This window comes from Lonchura striata, chromosome 9, assembly GCF_050655825.1.
Source record: "Lonchura striata isolate lonStrDom1 chromosome 9, ASM5065582v1, whole genome shotgun sequence".
Classification (NCBI taxonomy): Eukaryota; Metazoa; Chordata; class Aves; order Passeriformes; family Estrildidae; genus Lonchura; species Lonchura striata.
In genome coordinates, this window is record NC_140711.1 from 30,762,178 (window position 1) to 30,785,264 (window position 23,087).

The 23,087-nt window shown below is 50.6% G+C and overlaps 1 protein-coding gene across 8 annotated transcripts in view; it reads left to right on the forward strand.

The window, feature by feature from the left end:
- PLCH1 (phospholipase C eta 1) overlaps nucleotides 1–21,275 on the forward strand; it is a 57,770-nt gene extending 36,495 nt beyond the window's left edge. For 4 of the 8 annotated variants that reach the window (XM_085588074.1, XM_085588076.1, XM_085588075.1 and 1 more), the window contains 18 exons: nucleotides 230–323; nucleotides 1,507–1,710; nucleotides 2,379–2,499; nucleotides 3,381–3,552; nucleotides 5,039–5,146; nucleotides 5,724–5,885; nucleotides 6,965–7,036; nucleotides 10,217–10,305; nucleotides 11,013–11,113; nucleotides 11,640–11,819; nucleotides 11,912–12,019; nucleotides 12,520–12,644; nucleotides 13,063–13,147; nucleotides 13,627–13,773; nucleotides 14,265–14,344; nucleotides 15,618–15,677; nucleotides 16,145–16,505; nucleotides 17,273–21,275. In XM_085588074.1, coding sequence (XP_085444200.1) covers nucleotides 230–323; nucleotides 1,507–1,710; nucleotides 2,379–2,499; nucleotides 3,381–3,552; nucleotides 5,039–5,146; nucleotides 5,724–5,885; nucleotides 6,965–7,036; nucleotides 10,217–10,305; nucleotides 11,013–11,113; nucleotides 11,640–11,819; nucleotides 11,912–12,019; nucleotides 12,520–12,644; nucleotides 13,063–13,147; nucleotides 13,627–13,773; nucleotides 14,265–14,344; nucleotides 15,618–15,677; nucleotides 16,145–16,505; nucleotides 17,273–19,593 — 4,590 coding nt within the window. In that variant the 3' untranslated portion in view covers nucleotides 19,594–21,275. The remainder of the gene's footprint in view (nucleotides 1–229; nucleotides 324–1,506; nucleotides 1,711–2,378; nucleotides 2,500–3,380; nucleotides 3,553–5,038; nucleotides 5,147–5,723; nucleotides 5,886–6,964; nucleotides 7,037–10,216; nucleotides 10,306–11,012; nucleotides 11,114–11,639; nucleotides 11,820–11,911; nucleotides 12,020–12,519; nucleotides 12,645–13,062; nucleotides 13,148–13,626; nucleotides 13,774–14,264; nucleotides 14,345–15,617; nucleotides 15,678–16,144; nucleotides 16,506–17,272) is intronic. The other 4 variants (XM_085588077.1, XM_085588079.1, XM_085588080.1 and 1 more) reach the window with 4 other exon arrangements.
- Nucleotides 21,276–23,087: the final 1,812 nt, after the last annotated feature.

Here is a 23,087-nt window from a genome sequence, read left to right on the forward strand (position 1 = left end):
ATGTCTAAGAAGATTATATTAAAGAATATAATGTCATAGTTCTCGTTTCAGCAGTATTGGCCAGTACCATTATTAAGGCTGCTAAACATCTAATTTTAATCTTGAGACTAAAATGACATAGATTTTAATTGATGGCTACCTCTCACTCCTGTTTGTCTCCTCCAAGTTAAGTAGATTTTCACATGCTGCTGACGTTAAGAATGAGTGTACCCATGCTGTTTTTGTGCAGATGAATAATGTGACACCAGAATATTGTCTGGACATCATACAGAAGTTTGAAGTGTCAGAAGAAAACAAGAAGCAAAATGTTCTTGGGATTGAAGGTAAAACTTTTGGCTTCAGAGTGAGTTTTCCCTTGCCATGCTGCAGTGGAGTGGAAGTGCTTTGATGGTGTTTGGTGAGGCTTTTGCTGTCCCCTGGATCCACAGTCGGGAGTGTGGGTGTGTTTTGTGAGGCAGGGGGGAGATGTCAGTAGGTGTGGTGAGGCAGCAGCTCTCAGGCATCCATCACAGCCTCAGGAGTGGGGCTGGATGCCTGAGGCTGTGGGGATTTATTGCTCACTCTCACAAAACTGTCCTGTTCCATGCAGCTCATCTACAGCCTGCTCCCAGTGAGGTTATGAAAGCCAAGGGTTGGTTCTGTCTTGGCTCTGGGGATCTGGGATCCTGCACAATCCAGTCTTCTATGCTTCTGTGAAATAAAGTACAGACAGTTGCATTTTCATTGGGTTTTAATACCTGATTCCCATTGTTTGCGAAAGCAATTGTAAATGGTATGTTTATTCAGAATCCAATTTAGTATCAAATCAGCCTCAGAGCTGAGATGAAAGAGATTAAAAGCCCTGGTGTGTTCCTCTGCCCAGAAGGAAGCTTCTGTGGAGCAGCATAATGTACATGGTGATTCGGGGAGGGGGGAAGTAGGAATTTTCCTCCACATGGTATTTAAATCCTGGGTATGGCCTCCCTTCAACAAGCTTCTGATGTGACCCAGGGCGCTGCACTCAAACTGAAAAAAGGAAAGTAAAACAAACAAGCTGTGACACTTAAACAATATTTCTGCAAGCATTGCTGCTCCTCTTAACCTGCTGCTGCAGCTGCCTTCATCCCTGAGCTGCTTTCAGGGCTGGTATTGTTTGCCCTGTCCTTTGCAAATATTTTCCATGTTTCATTCTTAAAGGAGGTATTTTTAAAGCCTTCCCTGTTCAGCGCTGCTCTCATTTAGAGGGTTATAAATGAAGTAGCATCTTCTCGAATAAACTGGCAGGAAAAGGAGAACTGTGAAGTGAAGGCGATGGGTCAGTGGCTTGGCTGCTGATCCAGGGCTCTGCTTTGGCGGCTGCTGCCCTGTGTGCCCCATCCCTGCCCAGGGCAGTGCCGTTCACAGCACAGCAGTGCCATGAGGAGCTCTGCTGCAAGCAGGCATTGCTGCTGAGCCAGGGTCCAGAGCCCCAGCTCCGGGCGGGCTCCGAGGCTGCCCCGGCCCCGCTGACGCGCCCTGTGCCCGCAGGCTTCACCCGCTTCATGCGCAGCCCGGCGTGCGAGGTGTGCAACCCGCTGCACCGCCAGGTGCACCAGGACATGCAGCAGCCCCTGTGCCACTACTTCATCGCCTCGTCCCACAACACCTACCTGAGCGGGGACCAGCTGCTCTCGCAGTCCCGCGCCGAGATGTACGCGCGCGTGCTGCAGGCCGGCTGCCGCTGCGTTGAAGGTGGGCTGCAGGGGCTGCATGGGGGCTGCATGGGGCTGCATTGGGGCTGCATGGGGCTGCAGGGGGCTGCAGGGGGCTGCAGGGGGCTGCATGGGGCTGCAGGGGCTGCATGGGGGCTGCAGGGGCTGCATGGGGGCTGCAGGGGCTGCATGGGGGCTGCATGGGTCACTGCACGGGGGGCTGCACTGGGAGCCTCTCTGGTATTGTAAATGCAGGCCAACCCAATGGGAACAAATGCTGATGTCTGACTCAATTCAGAAGGTTGAATGAGTTCTTTATTATAACGATGCTAAAATGCATTAATATACTATATAAAAGGAGGATACTAAAACTACAAACTACTTTCTCTGACTCTCACACAACTCATGCCCCTCTCTGAGCCCAGCCCCAGGTGGGTTGGATTGGCCCCCAGGCTCAAACAATCCTCACCAGAATCCAACCAAGCACTCCCCCCAGGGAAACAATTCTCCAAACACATTGCACATCTGACCTAGGAAGAGACTGTCCTGTTAGTCTGAGCTCAGCTGGCAGGTTGGGGGAGAGGGATGGGAGGTGCCAGGAGGGGAGTGAACCTCGCTGGCCCCTGCATGGTTGAGCAGGTGAGCTCTGCTGGCAGCAGGATGAGACTGGGGGCATCTCCTAATGTGTGCCTTTTCTGGTCTTAACAGTGGATTGCTGGGATGGCCCAGATGGGGAGCCAGTGGTGCACCATGGCTACACCCTGACCTCCAAAATCCTCTTCCGGGACGTGGCAGAAACCATCAATAAATATGCCTTCATCAAAAACGAGTAAGTGTGAGCCAGGTTTGAAGCTACGCCTGTTTTCTGTAGTTATTCCCACACTGAAAACCACCATCAAGCTCAGGAAGTGCAAATATTCTTTAAACACATCAGGGTTGATTCTGTTGCCCTGTTTATTGCCCATGTTGTGTTTTATTATTCAGCTGCACAAGCTCTTCCCATCATTTGAGGGAGAGAGAGTTCTGCCTAAGTTGAACCTTTGAACCTTTTTGTGCTCTTAAACTCAGTAAGGCTTTGGACAGTCTGACACTTTCAATAGAACTTCCCACTCGCATCCACAGGGAAATTCTCCTGAGAAATCGATACTGTGATGCTCTCTACCTACTGAAAATACTTTATTTCAGCAGAAAAATTGAAAAGCTGTCATGTATAGTGTGAGGAAATACTGACATGTGGGGTATTGTTCTGAATCTGTTTCATTTGCCACAGTGCTTTATAAAAGTTTATTATGAAAACTGTGGACTTTACCCATATATATACACACACAGAGAGAGAGAGAGAAGTCTCAAATCATGAGTGGGTGTAGAGAATTTTGAGTAGTTTAAAGAGAATAAAAGGAAAATACTTCCTTTGCTTTAATAAAAAACACCCAACAATGGATTTTTGGGAAAAAGCCAACCAAGCCCAAAAGGTTGGTGTTATTGATGAGAAGTACAAGGTGGTACTTTCAAAACTGAAGGAGGTGGTTGTCATTATTTGGGTTAGTGTGGGATTCCTTGTTCTAGAACCCTGGGGCTGCCAAGAGTTTAGGAAACATTGGGGTAAATCTGTGGAAGAACTCGGCTGTTCCATTCCCAGGTGGGGTGGTAAGAGTGCAGGTGCTGTCTCTCCACACACAGCTGTGAGGCTGTCTGGGGCTTTGTTTCCAGGTTCCCAGTGATCCTGTCCATTGAAAACCACTGCAGTATTCAACAGCAAAAGAAGATCGCCCAGTACCTCAAGGAGATATTCGGTGACAAACTGGACTTGTCATCTGTGAGCACTGGAGATCCCAGACAGCTTCCCAGCCCTCAGGATTTAAAAGGGAAAATCCTAGTGAAGGTAACTTGCTGCTGGGCATGTTCAGAGTGCAACAAAAGTCAGCTTGTGATATTTATTGCAGCTTTTCTTTTGAGGACCAGTTCATATCCCTTTAGCATCTAAACATTATCTGACGGTCTTTCCTTGGACAAAGTACTTTGGAGTGATAGAGAAGTGAAGCTTTCCTGCCTTTCCCCTCACCCAACTCGGAGCTGTAGTCCATGGGATGAGCTCTTCATGGTTCATCTGCTGTGTTTATGAGAGAAGAGCAGCTCAGGAGGAGCTGGAGGAGGCCCCGGAGCTCTGTGCAGGATTAATTGTGTGAGCCTCTCACTCCAAACAGATTTGCTCTGAAAGGAATTCCAAAGGCCAGGATGGATAGAACAGGGAAGGAGCACAAGGCAGACCTTTGGGAGGATGGTTATTAGTTCTGCCTTATTAGATTGTCTAATTTATTTGGACGCAGGGGGGCAATTACTTCTGTGTGAACTCTCAGGATACTCTGGAGTTCCTGCTGTCCTTGGCATCAGTCTGGCTGCAGGGATTCACAGTTTGTCTGATGTTAGTTTGATCATGCTGCAGTGCACAGGACAGCTGACCCTAAATTAGGAGCCCTTTGAGTGCTCAGCTGTGGTTTTGCTTTTCATGGCATCGGTTTAGTGGGGTGGCTGCTGGTGAATGAGCTGTGCACACACGTGGGGCTGCTCTCTGAGGATCCACAGGAAATCGTGTGGAACGTCGCTCCCGTGAGAAATCCCAGGGCACTGCCCTAAAGGCAGGAGAGGCTGGGTGCTCCGGGCTCTCACCTGAACTTCTGAGCTGGATTTTCAGCACGTCTGAGGTTGTCATTTCAGCTGAGCCTCAGCTCTCACTGCTGGAGCCCTGTGGGTGCAGACTGCTGTGGAGCTGAGCTGTTTTCAGAATGAGAAATTCTATCTTGAGCATCACAGGAGCCCTGCACAAAGCCCTGTCTCCCATCCCCTGCTCAATTTAAGCAGCTCTGTTGGAAAAGATAAAATCAGATTTAGGAATCGGTACCTTGTTGAGAAGTAAGCCAGCTTCTCATCTTTTTGCTATTGTTTTTGCTCCTTTTATACATTTTCCTTTGACAGGCAGTATTGATTCACTAGCCAAACAATTCCAAATAATGGCATAATTTTCATCCTGTAAGTGTATATAAAGAGTCATTCTAGTAACACTCAGGGATTTAAGCCAGTGTAAAGGTACCAGCATGAAGTGAATTTGACCTACTCATTAGCAGCAGCATTATTAATTTCAAAATGCAGCCTAAAAATCAATCTTCTGCATTTCTGCAGAAATCCTGAATGTCATTCCTGTCTCCCACTGATGAAGCAGGTAGGCTGAGAACATTTCTGTGCACGGGAGCAATAGCACAAAAGTTTACTAGGTGATTTATTTAGGAGCAGATGGTAAAGCAAGAAGAGCAGACTGGGTGCACTAACTAATACTGACAACATTTATTGGGGGTGTTTTTTCCTCATTTCAGGGTAAGAAGTTGCCCTGCAGCCTTGGAGCAGATGCTGAGGAAGGAGAGGTTTCAGAAGAGGACAGTGCTGATGAAATTGAGGACGACTGCAAATTAAAGCCCTGCTTTGTATGTGCACACAGTCAGCTCCCAGAGTGTTCCAGCCCTGCATTTCTTACATGCACACTCCATGTCCTACTTAGAGTTGTTAGCAGAGTTCTTCATTCCTAAGTTTTTAATTCCTCTGTCAGGTTCATGCTGCTCTGTAGGATTCATTTTTATTTTAAGTGCCTTATGTAAGAGACTGGTTTGAATCTGTATAGTCTGGATGACTGTTAACATAAATTGCTTCCTTTTTTAACTGTTTGGAGCAGCAATCTAATGCTGAGGGTGTCTGTAAGTGCATTATCTGGGAATTCATGCTCTTCTGAAAGAGAAGGTGGGGCTTGTGACAGCTGTGAGGCAGAGAGAGCCCATGGCCAGTCCTGGGGGATCTGCAGGGGGACTCAGAGCTGGGCTGGGAGGATTCAGGAGAAAAGGAGAAGGGAAATGCAGTAAAAGCCACAGGAAGAAAGGGCAGAATCAGGCAGGATTGTGCAAGGAGTCTTTTGTGGCAGAGGGAAGGAAATGGGAGCACTGGGTGACCCTCAGTGCGTTTGGGATGGACACAAACACCTACTGAACTGGGTTTCCTGGTGTCTTCCAGAGCAACGGTGCAACTCAGCACCAGGTGGAATCTTTTATACGAACGAAACTGGAGTCTCTGCTAAAAGAATCCCAGATCAGGGACAAAGAGGATCCTGACAGCTTCACTGTGAGAGCCCTGCTGAAGGCAACTCACCAGAGTTTCAGTGTGAACCTGAAGCAGGTACGTGGGCCCTTCCTTCAGAGCCCCCGTGGGACTGGACAGGGCGATGTGCTGCAGACTGTTCAGATGAGAGAGCCAGGAACTGAGGAAATGGATACCAACTCCAGGGACATTAAATACAGAGTGAATTTTCTGTGGAGATGTGCCCACTCTGGAACCAGTGTCACAGAGCTCTTTTCTGGGAGTTACTGTGTAATTGATGGACCAGAAAGGGAGCAGCTGGGATATTTTCCTGCTTTTTTTACTGGTGATTTATTTTTCCTTCATTACTGGTCTGCCTTTGGTTTTTCCCAAATAATTGCTATTAAAAGAAGTAAAAATCTGCTAAAGATTCTTTCTACATGTTACAGAGACTTCCAGCCTGAGCTCTGAGCAAATCTCTGAACACGGTTATTGATTTTGCTGGGCCCCCAGTGCCCTTATCATGAAAGCCCAAAGTGACTCCAGCTCATAGTTGGAGTTCACAGCACTGAAACACTCACCCAGCTGAAATGCTGGGGGAATATTCTTCAGTTTTGTTTTGCTCTTCAGAAGATGAAAGGCTGTGTGTTCCTGACAGAAGAAGTGAGATGCTGCCAGGAGTTATCCAGCTGATGTCTGGGGGCATGGCTGGGAATGTGGAACTCAGCCTGCAGGCTGCCTATGAGAAATCCACTTTTATCTGCTAGGAGAGTCTTTTTCCCCTCCTTTTTCCCTTTGTGGCTGCTTTCAAGAACACTCAGACATCTTGGTTTGTTGTTATTTGCCTGATTTTGCTAGACTGCTTTCTCTACAGGGTTTGTTGTTGTCTTGAGTGCTAATGTTAGTATTTTTCTTTACAGTTAGATGGTTCTAAACTATGAAGCATACAAAGAAATTAGAGAAGTTCTGTAATGAGATTTTGGATTTCAATTTGTTCACAGATCAGACTTTAACTCACTTTGTCTCATTTGGAATAATTTTACCTTCCTATAGTGAACCAGGGTGACATATAAGAACTGTATGGGGTTGAAATCCTGCCTTTTGGAGGCTGTAGCAGAGTCTTTAAATACATTTTTGAACGTATTTAGTTATGCTTTTATTGCACTTTTTCTGCACAGAACTTGGACACAAAAGAAGGTGGAAAAAAGTCTCATGGCCGATCATTAATGGGGAACTTTGGTAAACACAAGGTGAGTGAAATAAATGAGAGCTGAGGTTGCTGTTCTAGGACTGGCAGCATTCCAGAGACCCTGGCAATGTTTTACTGCTCCAGACAAGTGTGGTGGGCATGGAACAGCAAGGAGGGAGCCTGTGTGATTACACTTGGTGTCATAATTCTGTTCAGAAGGTTGAGAACCTTTAAGACTAAGAAAAACTTACTCACATGGCTAAAAGATCACCTTTACTCATGCTGTGGAATTGCTGATTTTCTGATCAAACTTGCAGCAGCAGAAGAGCAGCAGAGACAAATATCTTGGCAAATCTTGATTTCCAGAGAGCTGACAGTGCCTGGTTTAGTCAGAGCCCAATTTTGCTGTGTCCCACCCTGGTCAGGGCCACGCTGGCACTGCCCCTGCTCCCAGGGCTGCTGTGGCCAAGTGCTGGCTCTGGGCTCCTGCTCTGTGCAGATGTGTGCTGCCCGATCTCCTCCAGGTTTTCACATCCTGGTGATGTTTGTGCAGCTGCTGGGTCGGGCTGCCTGCTCTGCTGCTCCTCAGTGCTGTCTCCACTGGCCCAGGCAGAGTGAGAGCTCTCATTTCACAGCTGGGCACAGAGCAGCCCCGCAGGGGACAGTGCCCACGTTTCCTCCCGCTCCCATATCCTGACAAATGTGCTCCTGCCATCTGCAGCTGCCAGCTCCCTCCCTGCTGGGGGCAGTGGGCAGAGGGGCAGGTCTGCACCAGTCACCCCCTGTGCCACCAGCAGCCCTCTGCCCCAGCCTGCCAGACCCTGCTGCTCTGTGCTCTCCACAGGGAGGGCTGCACTGAGCTTTGGGACTGAGAATCCGAGCAGTTTTGTATGATTAAGAGACATTTCTAAGAACTTAATCAGCCACCAGTCCATCTGCCTTGAAACCAGCTAGGAGCCATCAAAAATCCCCATAGCAGACAGTAGCAGGACTCATATTTACACTTCAGTTCCAAGCTTGCATCAGTTCAAGTGCTCGTGTTTCCTTCAGCACCTTGAGCTCAGTGCACGTGAGCCCCTCAGGGTGGGCAGGAACGCCAGGTACCTGGGGTCCCTGAGAGTGGGCACTGCCCACGGCACCCCGAGCTTGCTGCTGGCCACACAAATGTGGGAATGGCATGTCACAGGCAGACATCAGCCACTGGAATCTGCCTGCTCTGCTGAGGGCTGGGAGGTCTGTCAATAATTTAATTACTTCAGCTAGTTATCGTAATGGATGTAGCAGGTTGGAAATCCTGTTCATTTCATCTCTGGTGAAAAAAAAAAAAAGCGTAATTATAGATTTTTTTAATATTGTAGACTGAGGCAACAGAGACATCCTGTAACTGCTCCCTGATGCCTTTGCAGCTGAAGGGATGCCAGGGAACACTGGCTGCTATTGATATTTTTGCAGATACAGAATTATCCACCCAACAATATTGACACATGACATTTTAAGCCAGCTCTAGTGCCAAATGAATAAACTCTTAAAAACTACTGGGGAGGTACAAAGACACTAAAGCTGGCAATTCCTGGAAGTTAACTGCATGGAACATGCTCAGTGCAGACCTTCAGTCTCCAAAGTGAACCATGCAAATGATTTCCAATGTAGTCAGCTTCATGTCAGCACCAAACACAGCAAACTGAATTATGTCCAACAAGAGGAGGAATGAAATCTGTGCTCAGTGAGCCGGGTGCAAAAGGATAAGGAGCTCTCAGTTACATTAATTACCTCTTGATGAGAAGGGAATTAAATAACTCTCACTTGAAGCTGTGTTTAGCCTTACATAAGATGTAATGTTGAAATTGGAAACTGTTAAATCATAGGTGCTTATGAAAGAAGGGGATTTTGAGGGTTTAATCTCTTTTTTATCAGCTATTTTCTTTACAGTGTAATAGTTTAGAATCACTTAAATATTTGTATGTGGCTCAAAATGGAGTAGGAAGATGATGTTTGAACTTTTTGCCCAGACTCTGTTCACACCTTCACTAATGAATATGTTTAATTTTCTAAACTGGGGGGAGGCACAGGTGGGTAGAAGCAGTGCTCTGTATATTTAGACCATGCTGTGTGTTGCTGTTTGTTAGATGTGACACAATCCACTGGGATTTCAGCAGGAGCAGTGCCCTGGAGCCAGGGGAGCAGTGTTGGGAAGGGAGCAGGGCAGGCACAGAGCACAGAGCGGCCTGTGCTGGACAGATCCTGGCAGAAATAATGCCCTGAGGCTGGCAGCACACAGGAATGACCCCTGAGGACTGGGCAGAACACAGAAATAATACCCTGAGGCCAGGGCAGAACACAGGAATGACCCCTGAGGCCAGGGCAGCACACAGAAATAACCCCTGAGGCCAGGACAAAACACAGAAATAATGCCCTGAGGCCAGGGCAAAACACAGAAATAATGCCCTGAGGCCAGGGCAGAACACAGGAGTGACCCCTGAGGCTGGCATCACACAGGAGTGACCCCTGAGGCCAGGGCAGCACACAGGAGTGACCCCTGAGGCCAGGGCAGCACACAGGAATGACCCCTGAGGCTGGCAGCACACAGGAGTGACCCCTGAGGCCAGGGCAGCACACAGGAGTGACCCCTGAGGCTGGCATCACACAGGAGTGACCCCTGAGGCCAGGGCAGCACACAGGAGTGACCCCTGAGGCTGGCAGCACACAGGAGTGACCCCTGAGGCCAGGGCAGCACACAGGAGTGACCCCCGAGGCTGGCAGCACACAGGAGTGACCCCTGAGGCTGGCAGCACACAGGAGTGACCCCTGAGGCCAGGGCAGCACACAGGAGTGACCCCCGAGGCTGGCAGCACACAGAAATGACCCCTGAGGCTGGCAGCACACAGGAGTGACCCCTGAGGCTGGCAGCACACAGGAGTGACCCCCGAGGCTGGCAGCACACAGAAATGACCCCTGAGGCTGGCAGCACACAGGAGTGACCCCTGAGGCTGGCAGCACACAGGAATGACCCCCGAGGCTGGCAGCACACAGGAGTGACCCCTGAGGCTGGCAGCACACAGCAGCTCACAGCCACAGCTGGAGTCCCTGCCGTGGGGCACAGTGTGCTCTGTGCTGCCATCCCTTCCCCACAGCAGGAGCCCTGCCAGCCCAGCCCAGGGTCACTGGCATCCCTGGCACTGCCCAGCCCAGCTCAGGGCCGGGAGCCCCCAGTGACCGACCCTGCCTGGCTCTGTCCCCACAGAGAGCTGCAAAGGCCAAAGCGCACAGTGCCTCGGACGAGGAGGATGGCCAGCAGCACCCGCTGGGCAAGGAGCCGGGCCAGCCCCACAGGTGAGCTGAACCCCTCAGGTGAGGGCAGGGCTGCTCCACCATGGCGGGTGGAGCTGTGCCCGAGAGGTGCCCTGTGTGTGGCACTGTGCGTGTGTGTGTGTGTCACTGTGATGTCTGTGTGTCACCGTGTGTGCCTGTGTGTCACTGTGGTGTGTGTGTGTCTGTGTGTCACTGTGGTGTGTCTGTCACACCTGACAGCTCTCAGCTGGGCTTGCTGTGAGCCCACTGTTTGGGCTGTGTCACCTGTCACAGGCTGCAAGCAGCAATTAGCTGCAGAGCAGTGTGACAGTGCCACTGCTCATGGAAAGATGCCAGGCCCTATCTCACCCGCTGCAAACAGAGCAAAATGCATGTTAAAGAAGGTGCATCACAGCCCAGGCAACTTTCTTGCATCTGAGAATGGGAAAAAAAGCAATCAAAAAAGTGCCACTGAGAAAGTGTCTGCTCTCACTGAAATGCTCCTTGGTTTTGTCTGGAACAGCCATGGTGCAGCCATTTCATTATGTTTTAAATGAAAAATTTTGTTTGTGTGGATGGGCTGTGGAAGTAGAGAGGAGCAGTCATCCCAGAACCCTTTCCAAGGAAGTTTGCCTCACAGGGCTCCCTGCTCACAATTCTTTATTTCCTCGTTGTTGAAAAGAGCAGAAAGGGGGATTGAAGCACACCTTCAATGCTGCAAGTGCCCGTTTGTGTTTGCTTTAACCCAGCAGGCTTGCCCGCCGCAGGAAGACAGTGAAGCTGTGCCGGGCCCTGTCAGACCTGGTGGTGTACACCAACTCCGTGGCAGCCCAGGACATCGTGGATGATGGTACGGGGCTGGCACAGGGCTGGCACGTCCCTTGTCACCCGTGAGAGGAGGGGGCTGAGTGCTGCTGTTGGGGTGGCACAGGGCTGGCACGTCCCTCATCACCCATGAGAGGAGGGGGCTGAGTGCTGCTGTTGGGGCAAAGCCAGAGCCCAGCAGGGCACTCCCTGCCTGGCAGTGACTCCTCTGCCCCTGCTGCCAGCAGAGGATTTTGCTGCAGGCTCCCCAGAGCTGGGGGTCTGCAGGAGGAAAGGCCCCAGCAGGAGCTCTTGAGCTGGAGCTCTCGCTTGGCTTTCCTTTCAAGCCTGCAGACCTGAGGGGAGAACAGCAGAGCCTCCTGGAAGGGGGAGCTGCTGCCCTTCAGTTCCTCAGGGTGCATGGTTTGTGTAAGATCTGGTTTGTGTTCTGTCCTGGAACACCAGACTCAATCCCACGCTGCCCTTGGTAACACCCAGGGAACGGGGCTGGGCTCAGGCCCCGTGCCCGGGGCTGTTTGTCACCCGTCTGTTGGTTGTGCCGTGGCACACAGGCTCCACAGGGAACGTGCTGTCCTTCAGTGAGACCAGAGCCCACCAGGCAGTGCAGCAGAAGGCTGAGCAGTTCATGCTTTACAACCAGAGGCAGCTGACCAGGGTCTACCCCTCAGCCTACCGGATCGACTCCAGCAACTTCAACCCTGTTCCCTACTGGAATGTGGGCTGCCAGCTAGGTAGGAGCTGCACGAGAGGCTTCCTTCCCTTTTGGTGTGTATGTGCCTAGTAACATCTTGTTTATTAATGGCACCCGGCTTCTCTCTTTCAGTGGCTCTAAACTACCAGTCTGAGGGACGCGTGATGCAGTTAAATGAAGCAAAATTCAGGGTAAATGGCAACTGTGGTTATGTCCTCAAACCTCAGCAGATGTGCAAAGGTAAGGTGCCAGTGTAGTTATCACTGTAGCTGCCAGGCCTTTCACAAAGTGTCCTTCACAGAGAAGGCATAAGAAAGAAAAGTGTAAATAATTCTAGAATCTTTCATATTTCCATGCACTCATAGCTCTTAGACTTGCACCAGTGTGCAATCTCTTACTGTGCTCATATATATATGTATATTTTGAGGTCTTTGCCTTATAAACATGAGTTTAAAAGAAGAAAATGGGGTCCTAGGATGACCAGCTGCAGGAAAGTAGAACAAGCTCTGCAGTGGCCCAGGAGCAAGTATCCATGGCATGGACAGTTCTGCCTTGGAATCACATAACCAAGAGCTTCTCCACTCAGAAAAGGTTGTAAGAAAGAGGAGGAGAATTTTAGAATTACTAAACAGAACTCCATGCTCATAGTTTTTAATTTCTGACTGAATTTGTCTGTCTGTGTGAGTCTTGGGGGGTGCTATTTGTTATGTGTACCTTTTTCCATTCTTGCCATCTCTCAGGCACATTCAACCCCTACTCTGCTGATCCACTTCCTGCCAGCCCTAAGAAGCAGCTTATTCTGAAGATCATCAGTGGGCAGCAGCTGCCCAAGCCTCCTGACTCAATGCTGGGGGACAGAGGAGAGGTGAGGTGCTTTGGTCCCAGGGGAGCTCTGCAGTGACATGGCAGTGTGACACAAGCCTTCTCCTCATTCAAACACACCAGTAAATTTCAGATATTGTCAAGCTTTTGGTCACTACATACTACACTTCCCCCAGCCTGTATCCGACTCGTGGTGTTTATGAGGAGATTTGATTTGTATTTTAAAGGGTGACTTCTATGAAAATTAGTCACAGCTGTCCATAGCTCTTGATGCAAACCGTACATCAACATGGGCTTCATGGAGCCAATTCCCATGATAGTGCTGCTTGAAAATTCATGTCAATCAAAGGGGTTTGAATTCTCATGTGAATTTAAATCAACTCTCTCCATTAATTTTTAAAAAATTCACCTTCATTTGTATGACTGGCTTGCTTTTAAAATATTGTGTTTTTGAAAAACAGATAATTGATCCATTTGTTGAGGTGGAGATTATTGGGTTGCCTGTTGACTGCTGTAAAGATCAGACCAGGGTGGTGGATGACAATGGTAAGATAATCTAAGTGATTTCTTCTTCTTAGAGTAAAATATTAAATAAGTGTAAATGAATCAGTGTCTGTTATTGCTTTCTAAATTGCAAAGCATCTTATCTGATGAAATCAAATTATTGTATTTTAACAAATGATTTCTGCTTCCCAGACAGAATTTCTGGTGTGGAGATAAACAAGTTAGAGGTGAAGGGCAAGAGTTGTTCCCCACATTGTCTTTTAACTGAATTATTCTTTAATCTCCTTTATGCAGAAGTTCAAATCTATCTGCATCTATCTCAGGGCTTGCCTGGGTATCCTGCCAGCTCCCAGGCAGACTCATTTTGCTTTTAAAGCAATCCCAGAGCAGATCTGCCACATCTAATGACTGACATGATGGAATTGTCCTTGCTGCTGCTGCTGGTGTCCTGTGTCTCCTGGAGCTGAGGCAAGCACTAGCTATGGACCTGTTTCCCAGAGTGTGTCCTGCTTGTCCTGCAGGCTTCAATCCTGTGTGGGAGGAGACCCTCACCTTCACCATCCACATGCCCGAAATTGCCCTGGTGCGGTTCCTCGTCTGGGACCACGATCCCATCGGGAGAGACTTCGTGGGGCAGAGAACTGTGGCCTTCAGCAGCCTCGTGCCTGGTGAGTCCCTCTGTTCTCCTGGTGCAAATCCACCTTCAAGCTCAAGGAGAACGTTACCAGCATGAGATTACAGATTTTATAAATTTTTGTGACATCATGTGAAGCTTGGACAAATCTAGATTTTATAAATCTTTGTCTCTGTGACTTCATGTGAAGCTTGGACAAATCTAGATTTTATAAATCTTTGTGACTTCATGTGAAGCTTGGACAAATCTTCTGTTCTCTTAGGGTGCTTTATGCACATTCCTCAAAGGAGTTTGGTTGTCTGTGCTTTTGGAAATCACTGCTGGTATGTTTTGATAACTTGGATGCAATTGGTACTGGGGCTCGGAAAACCTGTGGGGACACCAGAGAAGTTTACTAAAGGCACCAGGTGGCTTCCTGTGTACACATCACTTTTACAGACAGTCATTGCTAGCTGGGCATAAAATGCAAACTGCTGGTTCTTGGTGGAGGTTTGTGTGGAAATATTTCTACTTCTGTTTCCCCAGGCTATCGCCACGTGTATTTAGAAGGACTGACAGAAGCTTCCATCTTTGTTCATATAATCATTAATGAGACCTATGGAAAGGTAGGTACAGCTGGAAATTTACATCTTCCTTCTGATAAAAATGGATTTAAATGTACCCCAGAACCTCCCAGGATTTGTGTTGGAGTGCTCAGGAGGCTCAAAGTGTGTGGAGGGTTTCCATGCAGGAGATCAGCAAGGAAACTTCACCATACCATGACTCCACTCTTGCTGTGCACATACTTGCAGATGTGCTTACTGTTAGCACCTGACAATTATCTTGTCTAGGTACAGGAGGTACATTTCTTCTGTGTGCTAAACTAATCTTATTTTGGAAGTAGTTCTTGAGAACTGTAGCTGCACCAGAACATGATATTTGACAAGCTGTTTTTAGCAGCTAATTTAATTAATTTAAATTAACCTAATTTTACGTTTTAGTGCATAGATTTTGTTTTTCTGCAAGTTTGCCAATTTTAGTGCCTTTAAAGTGAAACTGAAAGCACAGTGCTTTTTCTGTGTTTTCAGCTGCCCTGCCTTAGCTGTTTCCATCTGGAGATAAGCAGCACAAAGAAATTAAGGCCATGTTCAGCAGAATGCTAAAGTAAAATGGCACCTTAGCAGTGATTTAAGAAGCAAAGATAAACACAAAACCCTGACCTTTGTGAGGTTTGAGGTTGCAGAGGACACTCAGCCTTCAGTCTTTGTGCCTTCTGAGAGGATGCAGAGAATGTCATGACAAACATGAACCCAACATTGTGCAGCACCCACAGAAACCTCTGGGGAACAGACAGAGAACAGCAGAGAGAAGGGCCCAGGGCTGAGGTTTGCTCTTGTCCAGATCCTCTCCCAGCTCCACTTCCTTTCCCCTCCTTGATCCCATCGGATCATGGGATGGGATCACATCTATTGGTATGTGCACATCTGGGCACATCTGGGAGATCACATCCCTTGGGGACGGTTTGCAGGGGTCTGTTTGGCTGCTGCCCTTGTAAGAACAAATGTGCTTAAGAAAACCAGCAGTGTAACTCCAGAGGGGAGGCAAGAGGAGCAGGAGGGGACACCCACTGGGATTCCATCTCTGTCCCTGGGTCTGTTCCCCTGATGCTGCTCTGAATGAATCATGGGCTATGCTGCTGTTTCTCATAGGCTGAGTTTGCATCTGTGAGTGAGGAGATCTGCTCAGTTCCTGGGGGACACATATTACACTAAGAAATAGCTTTAAATGGTTTGCTGTAGAGTGGGTCTATTTACAGCTGATGTACTGTTACCTTATTTGCTTGTGTGGCAGTCTTGAAAACATTAGCCAAATGGATTTGCATTTCTTTTTGCCTTTCAGTGGAGCCCTTTAATCCTCAATCCCAGTTACACAATAATGCACTTTCTAGGAGCCACAAAGGTAGAGCTCATGAGCATGCACTTTGCACTTGCTGGGCACAGACTTTCCAGCGGTTCCCAATCGCATGATCTGCAACTGCCAAACCAGAACCATCCTCCATGCAGGCTCTGAAACATCTGAATATTGCTTTGATGGAACCCATGCATAGAAACTCCACGTTAAGGTGCAGCCTGTCACTGCCGAGCACCTCCTAGAGCCTCGTCAGGTCCCCTTAGGAGCCTGAGCCAAGCTCTCTGCTAACTGCGGCAGGCTGCCCTGCTAACGAGGAGAAAGGCAGGCATGCATGCATCCCTGGAGACTGTGCTGGGAGCTCCTGGCTCAGAGCAGCTGTGAGTGGCTTGGTGTGAGTTTTTGCTTTGCTGCGTTCTGAACTTTGTCGTCATCACTCATGAGCACTGTGAGAGCAGCTGTGTGCCTCGTGAGCGAGCGTGGGCTCAGGCCAGGCTGTGGTGTTGCTGTCCCTGCAGGGCAAGCAGCTGATGGGGCTCCGAGGGCTGTTCTCCAAGGCGCCCAAGGCGGGCACCGCCGAGGCCAGCGGGCACCAGGTGCGCAAACGCTCCATCGGCGAGCGCATCCTGCGGCGCACGGCCAGCGCCCCGGCCAAGGGCAGGAAGAAGAGCAAGATGGGCTTCCTGGAGGCTGCTGACATCAAGGACAGTGCCTCTGAGCCAACTGACCTGAAGGACAAGGAAGGCGTGGTCCGGCGGCCCAACCGCAGCTCGCAGGCGCGTCCCGCGTCCATGCCCGTGGACAGATTCCTCTTGGTAGAGCTGCCCTGCCCAGCAGAGGACACTGCCCAGGAGGCCAAGGGAGAGGAAAGCACATCTGGTAAGATGCCTCCAAAATTACTTTTCGTGAATGGTCAGGGCTCCCCTTGCTTTTTCCAAGAGTACCTGATTTCTAGCAAGCGTTAAAACCAGAATCTATTACACCAAGTTTGCTTCTATAGTCCCTGCTTCATTAAATCTCTAAAGAAGTGAATCACAGAGCTCAAATCTGGCATAGAAAGACAAGAGGATTTGTGGAAAAAACATCCAATATGTGTTTTTGAGGAATTCAGACCATTGCCCTTGTGAATGCTGCTTGCTGGTAGATCCAAGTGAAATCCTTGTACTGTAACACTTTGCAGTAACCACATGTATAAACCAGTCTGGAGTCCATCTACTTGATGCTTTTGACTCAGCTTGAAGCATGCATCTTGTTTTCAAGTGTTGTGTGTTTTAACAGAGCTGTTTTGTTCTGTCTTTATTGCCACGCTTCTTTATAGTACAAATGTGACTAGGAACACAGCTGAAGGTAATGCCACGTGCAAGCTATGATGTGGTACCTCATTAACATTACTTACAACAAATATTACATCACCTGCTTGATGTAATAGACATTCCAAGGAAATTTCAATGAAGTGCCTGCAGTTGTATTTTTCCATTTATTCATGTCACTCAGATAATCTGTACTAAACCTGCATAACTCCATGATTAAGTTCTGTCACAACTGCCTAGTTTTGCGTTCTCCATTTGTCTGTCTAAGGACAAAATTGCTGTTGGTAGACAGACCAGAGTCTCGTATGCCACTAACATGTTTCTCATTTAATTTAGCCAACAGTGATGACAATACAAATGAGAAGGAAACAAGCTTGAAAGAATTGGATTTTCCACCTTCTGAGCAAAACTCAAATGCCTCAAATGTAGCATCTCAGCTCAAGAAGGAGAATGACCAGTGGGATTCTACAGATGACTGTTTAGTACCACCTCCACAGGAGCAACCTGAACATTTGGTTTTTGCAAATGGTGTAGCTCAAGCAAATCACCTTGTGGATTACCAGGAGAATAATCTTTCTGATGGAACTGTCCCCCTAATGCAAGACTTTGACTCTGAACTTCCCACAGAAAAACTGAACCACAAAAACTGTGCAGATGGTAAAAAGGAAGATGACACAAAAGGATCTAAGGAAGGGAAGATCAGTCTCATGGGGACTTCTCTTTCTCAGAACGCAGAGGTGGAGAATCACAAATATGACATGCAGAAAAGCACTGCAGCACCTCTTTCCCTTTCTTCTGCCGTGTGCTCTGAGGGCCCTGACTGTCACTCCACGATGGCCCTGCAGGACAGTGACATTTCTCACCTCATTGATGAAGTCTCTCTCTCAACTGAGAGCGAGCTGGACAGCGCTGTGTCCACTCTCATCGGGCAGCTTGATGGCACAGATGACCAAACTCCCCTTCCCCCTGTCTCCAGCCCCCACGGCAGCAGCAGCCAGACCCCCAGGGTAGGGGCTGCAGCCCCACACGTGTTTGCTGCAGACCTGAGCAGCCCCTGTAGGCATGACTTCACTCCCACAAAATCCAACAAATCCTCTTTATTCTCCACTTCGGACACAGCCATGCTCTCCAGCCTGGAGGATGCAGAGTATTCCACATACACAATTATCCACCAGGCATCTCCAGCTTCTGAATGTAAGAACCACAGGGCATTAGTTTGCAAGAAAAGATTAAATAATCTAGAGAGTAACTTGCCAGGCTCTTGGTCTTCATCCCTCTCTTTGCTAAATGCAAATCCCAAAAGGAACTGTGCTACAAAATCTGGACCAAGCTGGGAAGCCCCCGAGTCTGCCAGCTCTTTTGGTTCCAACAGCCTGATCTTTGAGGAGGCGCTGGGAGCCCCTGGCCCTGGGGAGCACTCGGACAGCAGCAGCCTGCTGGAGGTGGACGGGGACTGCCAGGACCTGCTGGTAACGGCCCGGGAGTACCGACGGGAGGACCTGAGCCAGCTGGCCTCTCCCGTGAGCCTGCGGCAGCGGCGGGAGCCGGGGCGCGGGGCTGGCAGGACCGCAGGCAGCGGCCCCACCGCCGCGCTCTGTGCCGCTGCCCGGCACTGCTCCCAGCACTTCGGGGCTGCAGGAACCCAGCTGGCTTTCCCCGCGTGTGACAGCGCCGGGCCGTCGTGGCAGCAGCCCTCGGGCAAGCACAAGGCTGCGGTGCGTGTCCCCCAGGCCAGCCCAGCCTGCCCCCTGCTCCCGGGGGCTCTGCCGTTCCCCCCGCACCCGGCCATCCAGCAGAGCAGCCCCTGCAAGTCCAAGAGTCTGGGAGACCTGACCTCGGAGGACATTTCCTGCAACTTTGAGAGCAAGTACCAGTACATCAGCAGGAGCTTCATCTCCTCGGGCTTGAGGGACAGGAAGGCGGCTGCCACGCGGGGCGTGAGACCGCACTCCACGGACGCGCTGACGGAGCAGCTGCGGAGGCTGCTGGCCCTGGAGCAGGAGGAGAGCCGGGAGCCGCTGTGCCCCTGGCAGCCGGGGCAGGAGGAGAGCCGGGAGCTGCTGTGCCCCCGGCAGCAGCCGGGGCAGGAGGAGAGCCGGGAGCCGCTGTGCCCCTGGCAGCAGCCAGGGCAGGAGGACAGCCTGTGCCCCCGGCAGCAGCCGGGGCAGGAGCACAGCCTGTGCCCCCGGCAGCAGCCGGGGCAGGAGCACAGCCTGTGCCCCCGGCAGCCGGGGCAGGAGGACAGCCTGTGCCCCCGGCAGCCGGGGCAGGAGCACAGCCTGTGCCCCCGGCAGCAGGCGGACGAGCCGTGCCCGCGGGCGCTGGTCAGGAAGCTGTCGTCGCGCAGCCAGAGCCGGGTGCGGAACATCGCCAGCCGCGCCCGGGAGCGGCAGGAGGCGGCGGGCCGGCACAGAGCGAGCGGCGGCGGGGCCGCGCCCGCCGTGCTGCTGCGGAGCCGGGCCGGGGCGCCGCCGCTCGCCGCCAACCGGCACTCCACCGGCTCCTGCATCGGCTCCTACCTGCGCTGCCTGCACGGCGGCCCCGCCGAGCGCCGCGGCGTGCCCGAGGGAGCCTGCGCCGGGCTCGGCTGCGCGGAGCTGCCGCTGCCGCCCGGCGGCCCCGAGCAGCCCGAGGTCTATTTCCTGCTCCGGCTGTAGCGGGGCACGGCGGGGCACGGCGGGGCACGGCAGTGAGGAGCTGCCGCTGCCCGGGGTCCATTCCTGCTCCGGCTGTAGCGGGGCACGGCGGGGCACGGCAGGGCACGGCAGTGAGGAGCTGCCGCTGCCCGGGTCCGTTCCTGCTCCGGCTGTAGCGGGGCACGGCAGTGAGGAGCTGCCGCTGCCCGGGTCCATTCCTGCTCTGGCTGTAGTGGGGCTGGCAGTGAGGAGCTGCCGCTGCCCGGGTCCATTCCTGCTCCGGCTGTAGCAGGGCTGGCACTGAGGAGCTGCCGCTGCCCGGGTCCATTCCTGCTCCGGCTGTCGCGGGGCACGGCGGGGCACGGCAGGGCACGGCAGGGCACGGCAGGGCACGGCGGGGCACGGCAGGGCACGGCGGGGCACGGCAGGGCACGGCAGGGCACGGCAGGGCACGGCAGTGAGGAGCTGCCACTGCCGCTGCCCAGGTCCATTCCTGCTCCAGCTGTAGTGGGGCTGGCAGTGAGGAGCTGCCGCTGCCGCTGCCCGGGTCCATTCCTGCTCCGGCTGTAGCGGGGCTGGCAGTGAGGAGCTGCCGCTGCCGCTGCCCGGGTCCATTCCTGCTCCGGCTGTAGCGGGGCACGGCGGGGCACGGCGGGGCACGGCAGGGCACGGCAGTGAGGAGCTGCCGCTGCCCGGGTCCATTCCTGCTCCGGCTGTAGCGGGGCTGGCAGTGAGGAGCTGCCGCTGCCCGGGTCCATTCCTGCTCCGGCTGTCGCGGGGCTGGCAGCGCGGGCTGCTGCGAGCCCCGGGGCACGGCAGGGCGCGGTTTGTGCCCGTGCCCGGGGGATAACGGAGCCGCGCTCCGTCCCGGGGGCGCTGACCGAGCCTGGGCGCGTTGGCACCGTGTAACGCCGTGCTCAGACCTGACACTGCACTGAACGCAATGCTGCTCTCCTTGTCTCTTGTCCTCCTGCCTGGAAGAACACTTCTGGTGGTCACCCCTGGCCTTCTGTGAGTGAGCATTCTCCAAAGCACTGTGCTGTCTGCCATGCTGGACTGGGGCTCGATCTGCCCGACAGGCAGCGACCCTTCTTTAGCGTCACTTGTTCTGAATTGTTACTGTTAATTTTACATGTTTTCACGTGTGAACTGTGGTTCTGCAGCAAATGGTTTGTACAATTAGGGTTGGTCGAGATTTGTGAGTCCTGTGTAGATTTGTCTTCTGCCCTCTCTACAAAGTATGACAACAGTTGTCTTCCTTTTTGGTTACTGTGTTGATTTGAGACAGAGTGGAATGTGGAATTCTGCTTTTATGAATGAAAAGACTTAATTTCTGCTTATTTTGTATGTATTTTTGCTGTTGGTTGTGTGAGTAGCTTGGGTACGGTAGATCCATTTTCTGTATATTTGTAATTTTATTGCTAAATTGTTGACCGTCAGTGGAATATTTAAACTGACATGGTAGAGTGACTATTTTGACTGTTCACCTTTTTCTATGAAGGCTGAAAGTGAATTGGGTGAAAGAATCTCAGACACCTAAAGCTTCCCTGTAGGGAACAACATAGCTTTATTTTGGTTGGAAGATACTCTTTGCCTTTGCTGTAAGTTTTTCTGATATGTCAAAGATGTACCTTTTACCTCTTTCTTTTGTAATGCAGAGTATTATTATTCTTGAAAACGTAATTAAAATAGATTTTTAAGCACTTGGTTACACGTGGTCTGAAAAAAAAAAAAATCTATCCAAAGAGACTGGTGCTGAATCCAGCAGCAGTTAGTGACTGCACACATCTGTCTTGGCTGGAGATGCAGGGAAGGAAGATCCTTCATCCTTCATTTCTCAGGGGGTTCTTGGCTGCAGTGGCAGCTGAGCTCTGGTCTCCCTGCTGGATCACGAGCCACAGTTGAGTTTTCTGACTGTTCCACTCAGGCTCCAACACAGGGAGTGGCTGTGGTATCACTTGGGAGAGAACAGTGGATTTTTAAACAAAAAACATCTTCCATGGAGGACCAGAACCAGACACTGGATTTATCCCTTCAGCTTTGGACCTGGGTTTCTGTCTCATAGCCAGGATGCAGTTTGGGAGGTGTGACTGAGGCCCAGCAAAAGTGCCTTGTAAGGAAGCAAAGGAGAAAATCTCCATTGTGGGAAGTGAAAAAACTTGCTTTAATTGGAATTAATTTAGAAAAATTGTATGGTGCTTACAGGAGGTTAGGACAGATTATTGCAGCAGTGTTTTATCACATAATCTCTTATACTCAATTTCAGAAGTTAATCCAGATGGGGACAGTTTTTTGTGTGACAGTGACATTTGGCTAATGGATCAGGGCAGGGTTTCTGTAGTGCAGCTGAAGCCAAATACAATCAGCCTTTAAATATCTATAGAAAATATTTCTTCTGTTTTTAGTTTAAATGAACAAGATTAATTCTCTTTCATGGAGTGGAAGCAACACAAACAAGTGTACCTGCTGCCAAGCCAGCTGCTCCCAGGGGATTCTCCTGCCGTGAAGTGTCCTGGGGTACCTGAAGCAGCCTGCTGATCCTCTGGTGCCCGGGTGATGTGGTGGTACTGGTGAGTACTGGGGTGCCAGCCCCGAGCAGGTGTGGCACACGGGGTCAGAAATGGTTCTGTCACTGGGGGTCGGTGCTGCAGCAGCCATTTGGGGTCCCAGAAAATCCAGCCTGGGGGTGCCATGCTCTGTGCAGCCACTCCAAAACTCCCGGGGACACTTTGGGAAAGCTGCGAACGCCTCCTGCTCCGCTTTGTGCCCTGGATCCTGAGCTGAAGGATGCTGAGTTCCCAAACTGGGCACCTCCAGAGCTCAGCCTGGCAACATCTGTGTGTGGGTCCCAGCAGCAGGGTACAGAGCCAGGGCTTTCCGACTCCTGGGTGGGACAGAGCAGAAATCTGCAGTTCAGACATCTAGACGGCCATTCAGTTTTAGTCCTCTCCCAGAATTAATTAAACTGTCTAGACAAGGCTGCTGCTTGTTGAAAATCCATCTAGTGAAGATTTTTGTGGTGCAGAATCTGCACCAACGCAGAATAAACAATCACTTCAGCTTAGTAAAGGCTAGTGGCTCCCACCCTGGGTTAGCAGGCTTAAATTGCTTTGCTAGTTCATGAAAGAAGGCATAAATTAAGCTGTTCAAGAATCTGCAGACAACAGATGGGTTTGGAATGTTACTTTTGAGAAATTATATATTTCTAATTCAAAGCCAGGAAGAGTGTCTAGTTACATTTAGATGATTGTTTAGTGGAATATCAGCAGCCCCTGCTTTCAGCAGTTGTACAGAAGGTTCCAGGTGCTAGGAGCCATTCCACATCCCTCACTCCTGCCCAGGAGCCCCTGTTCCAACAATTTGGTGGGAGGGCTTTCATCCTGAGTTTCCCATTCGCATCTTAAATAAGATTAAGGTATGTAAGAATAAAACATTTTGTGAAAGAACAGCCAGATTTTCACCCAGGAGCATGTTGGGTCAATTTTTGTTCTTGGACTGATGCTCATTTGGATTTG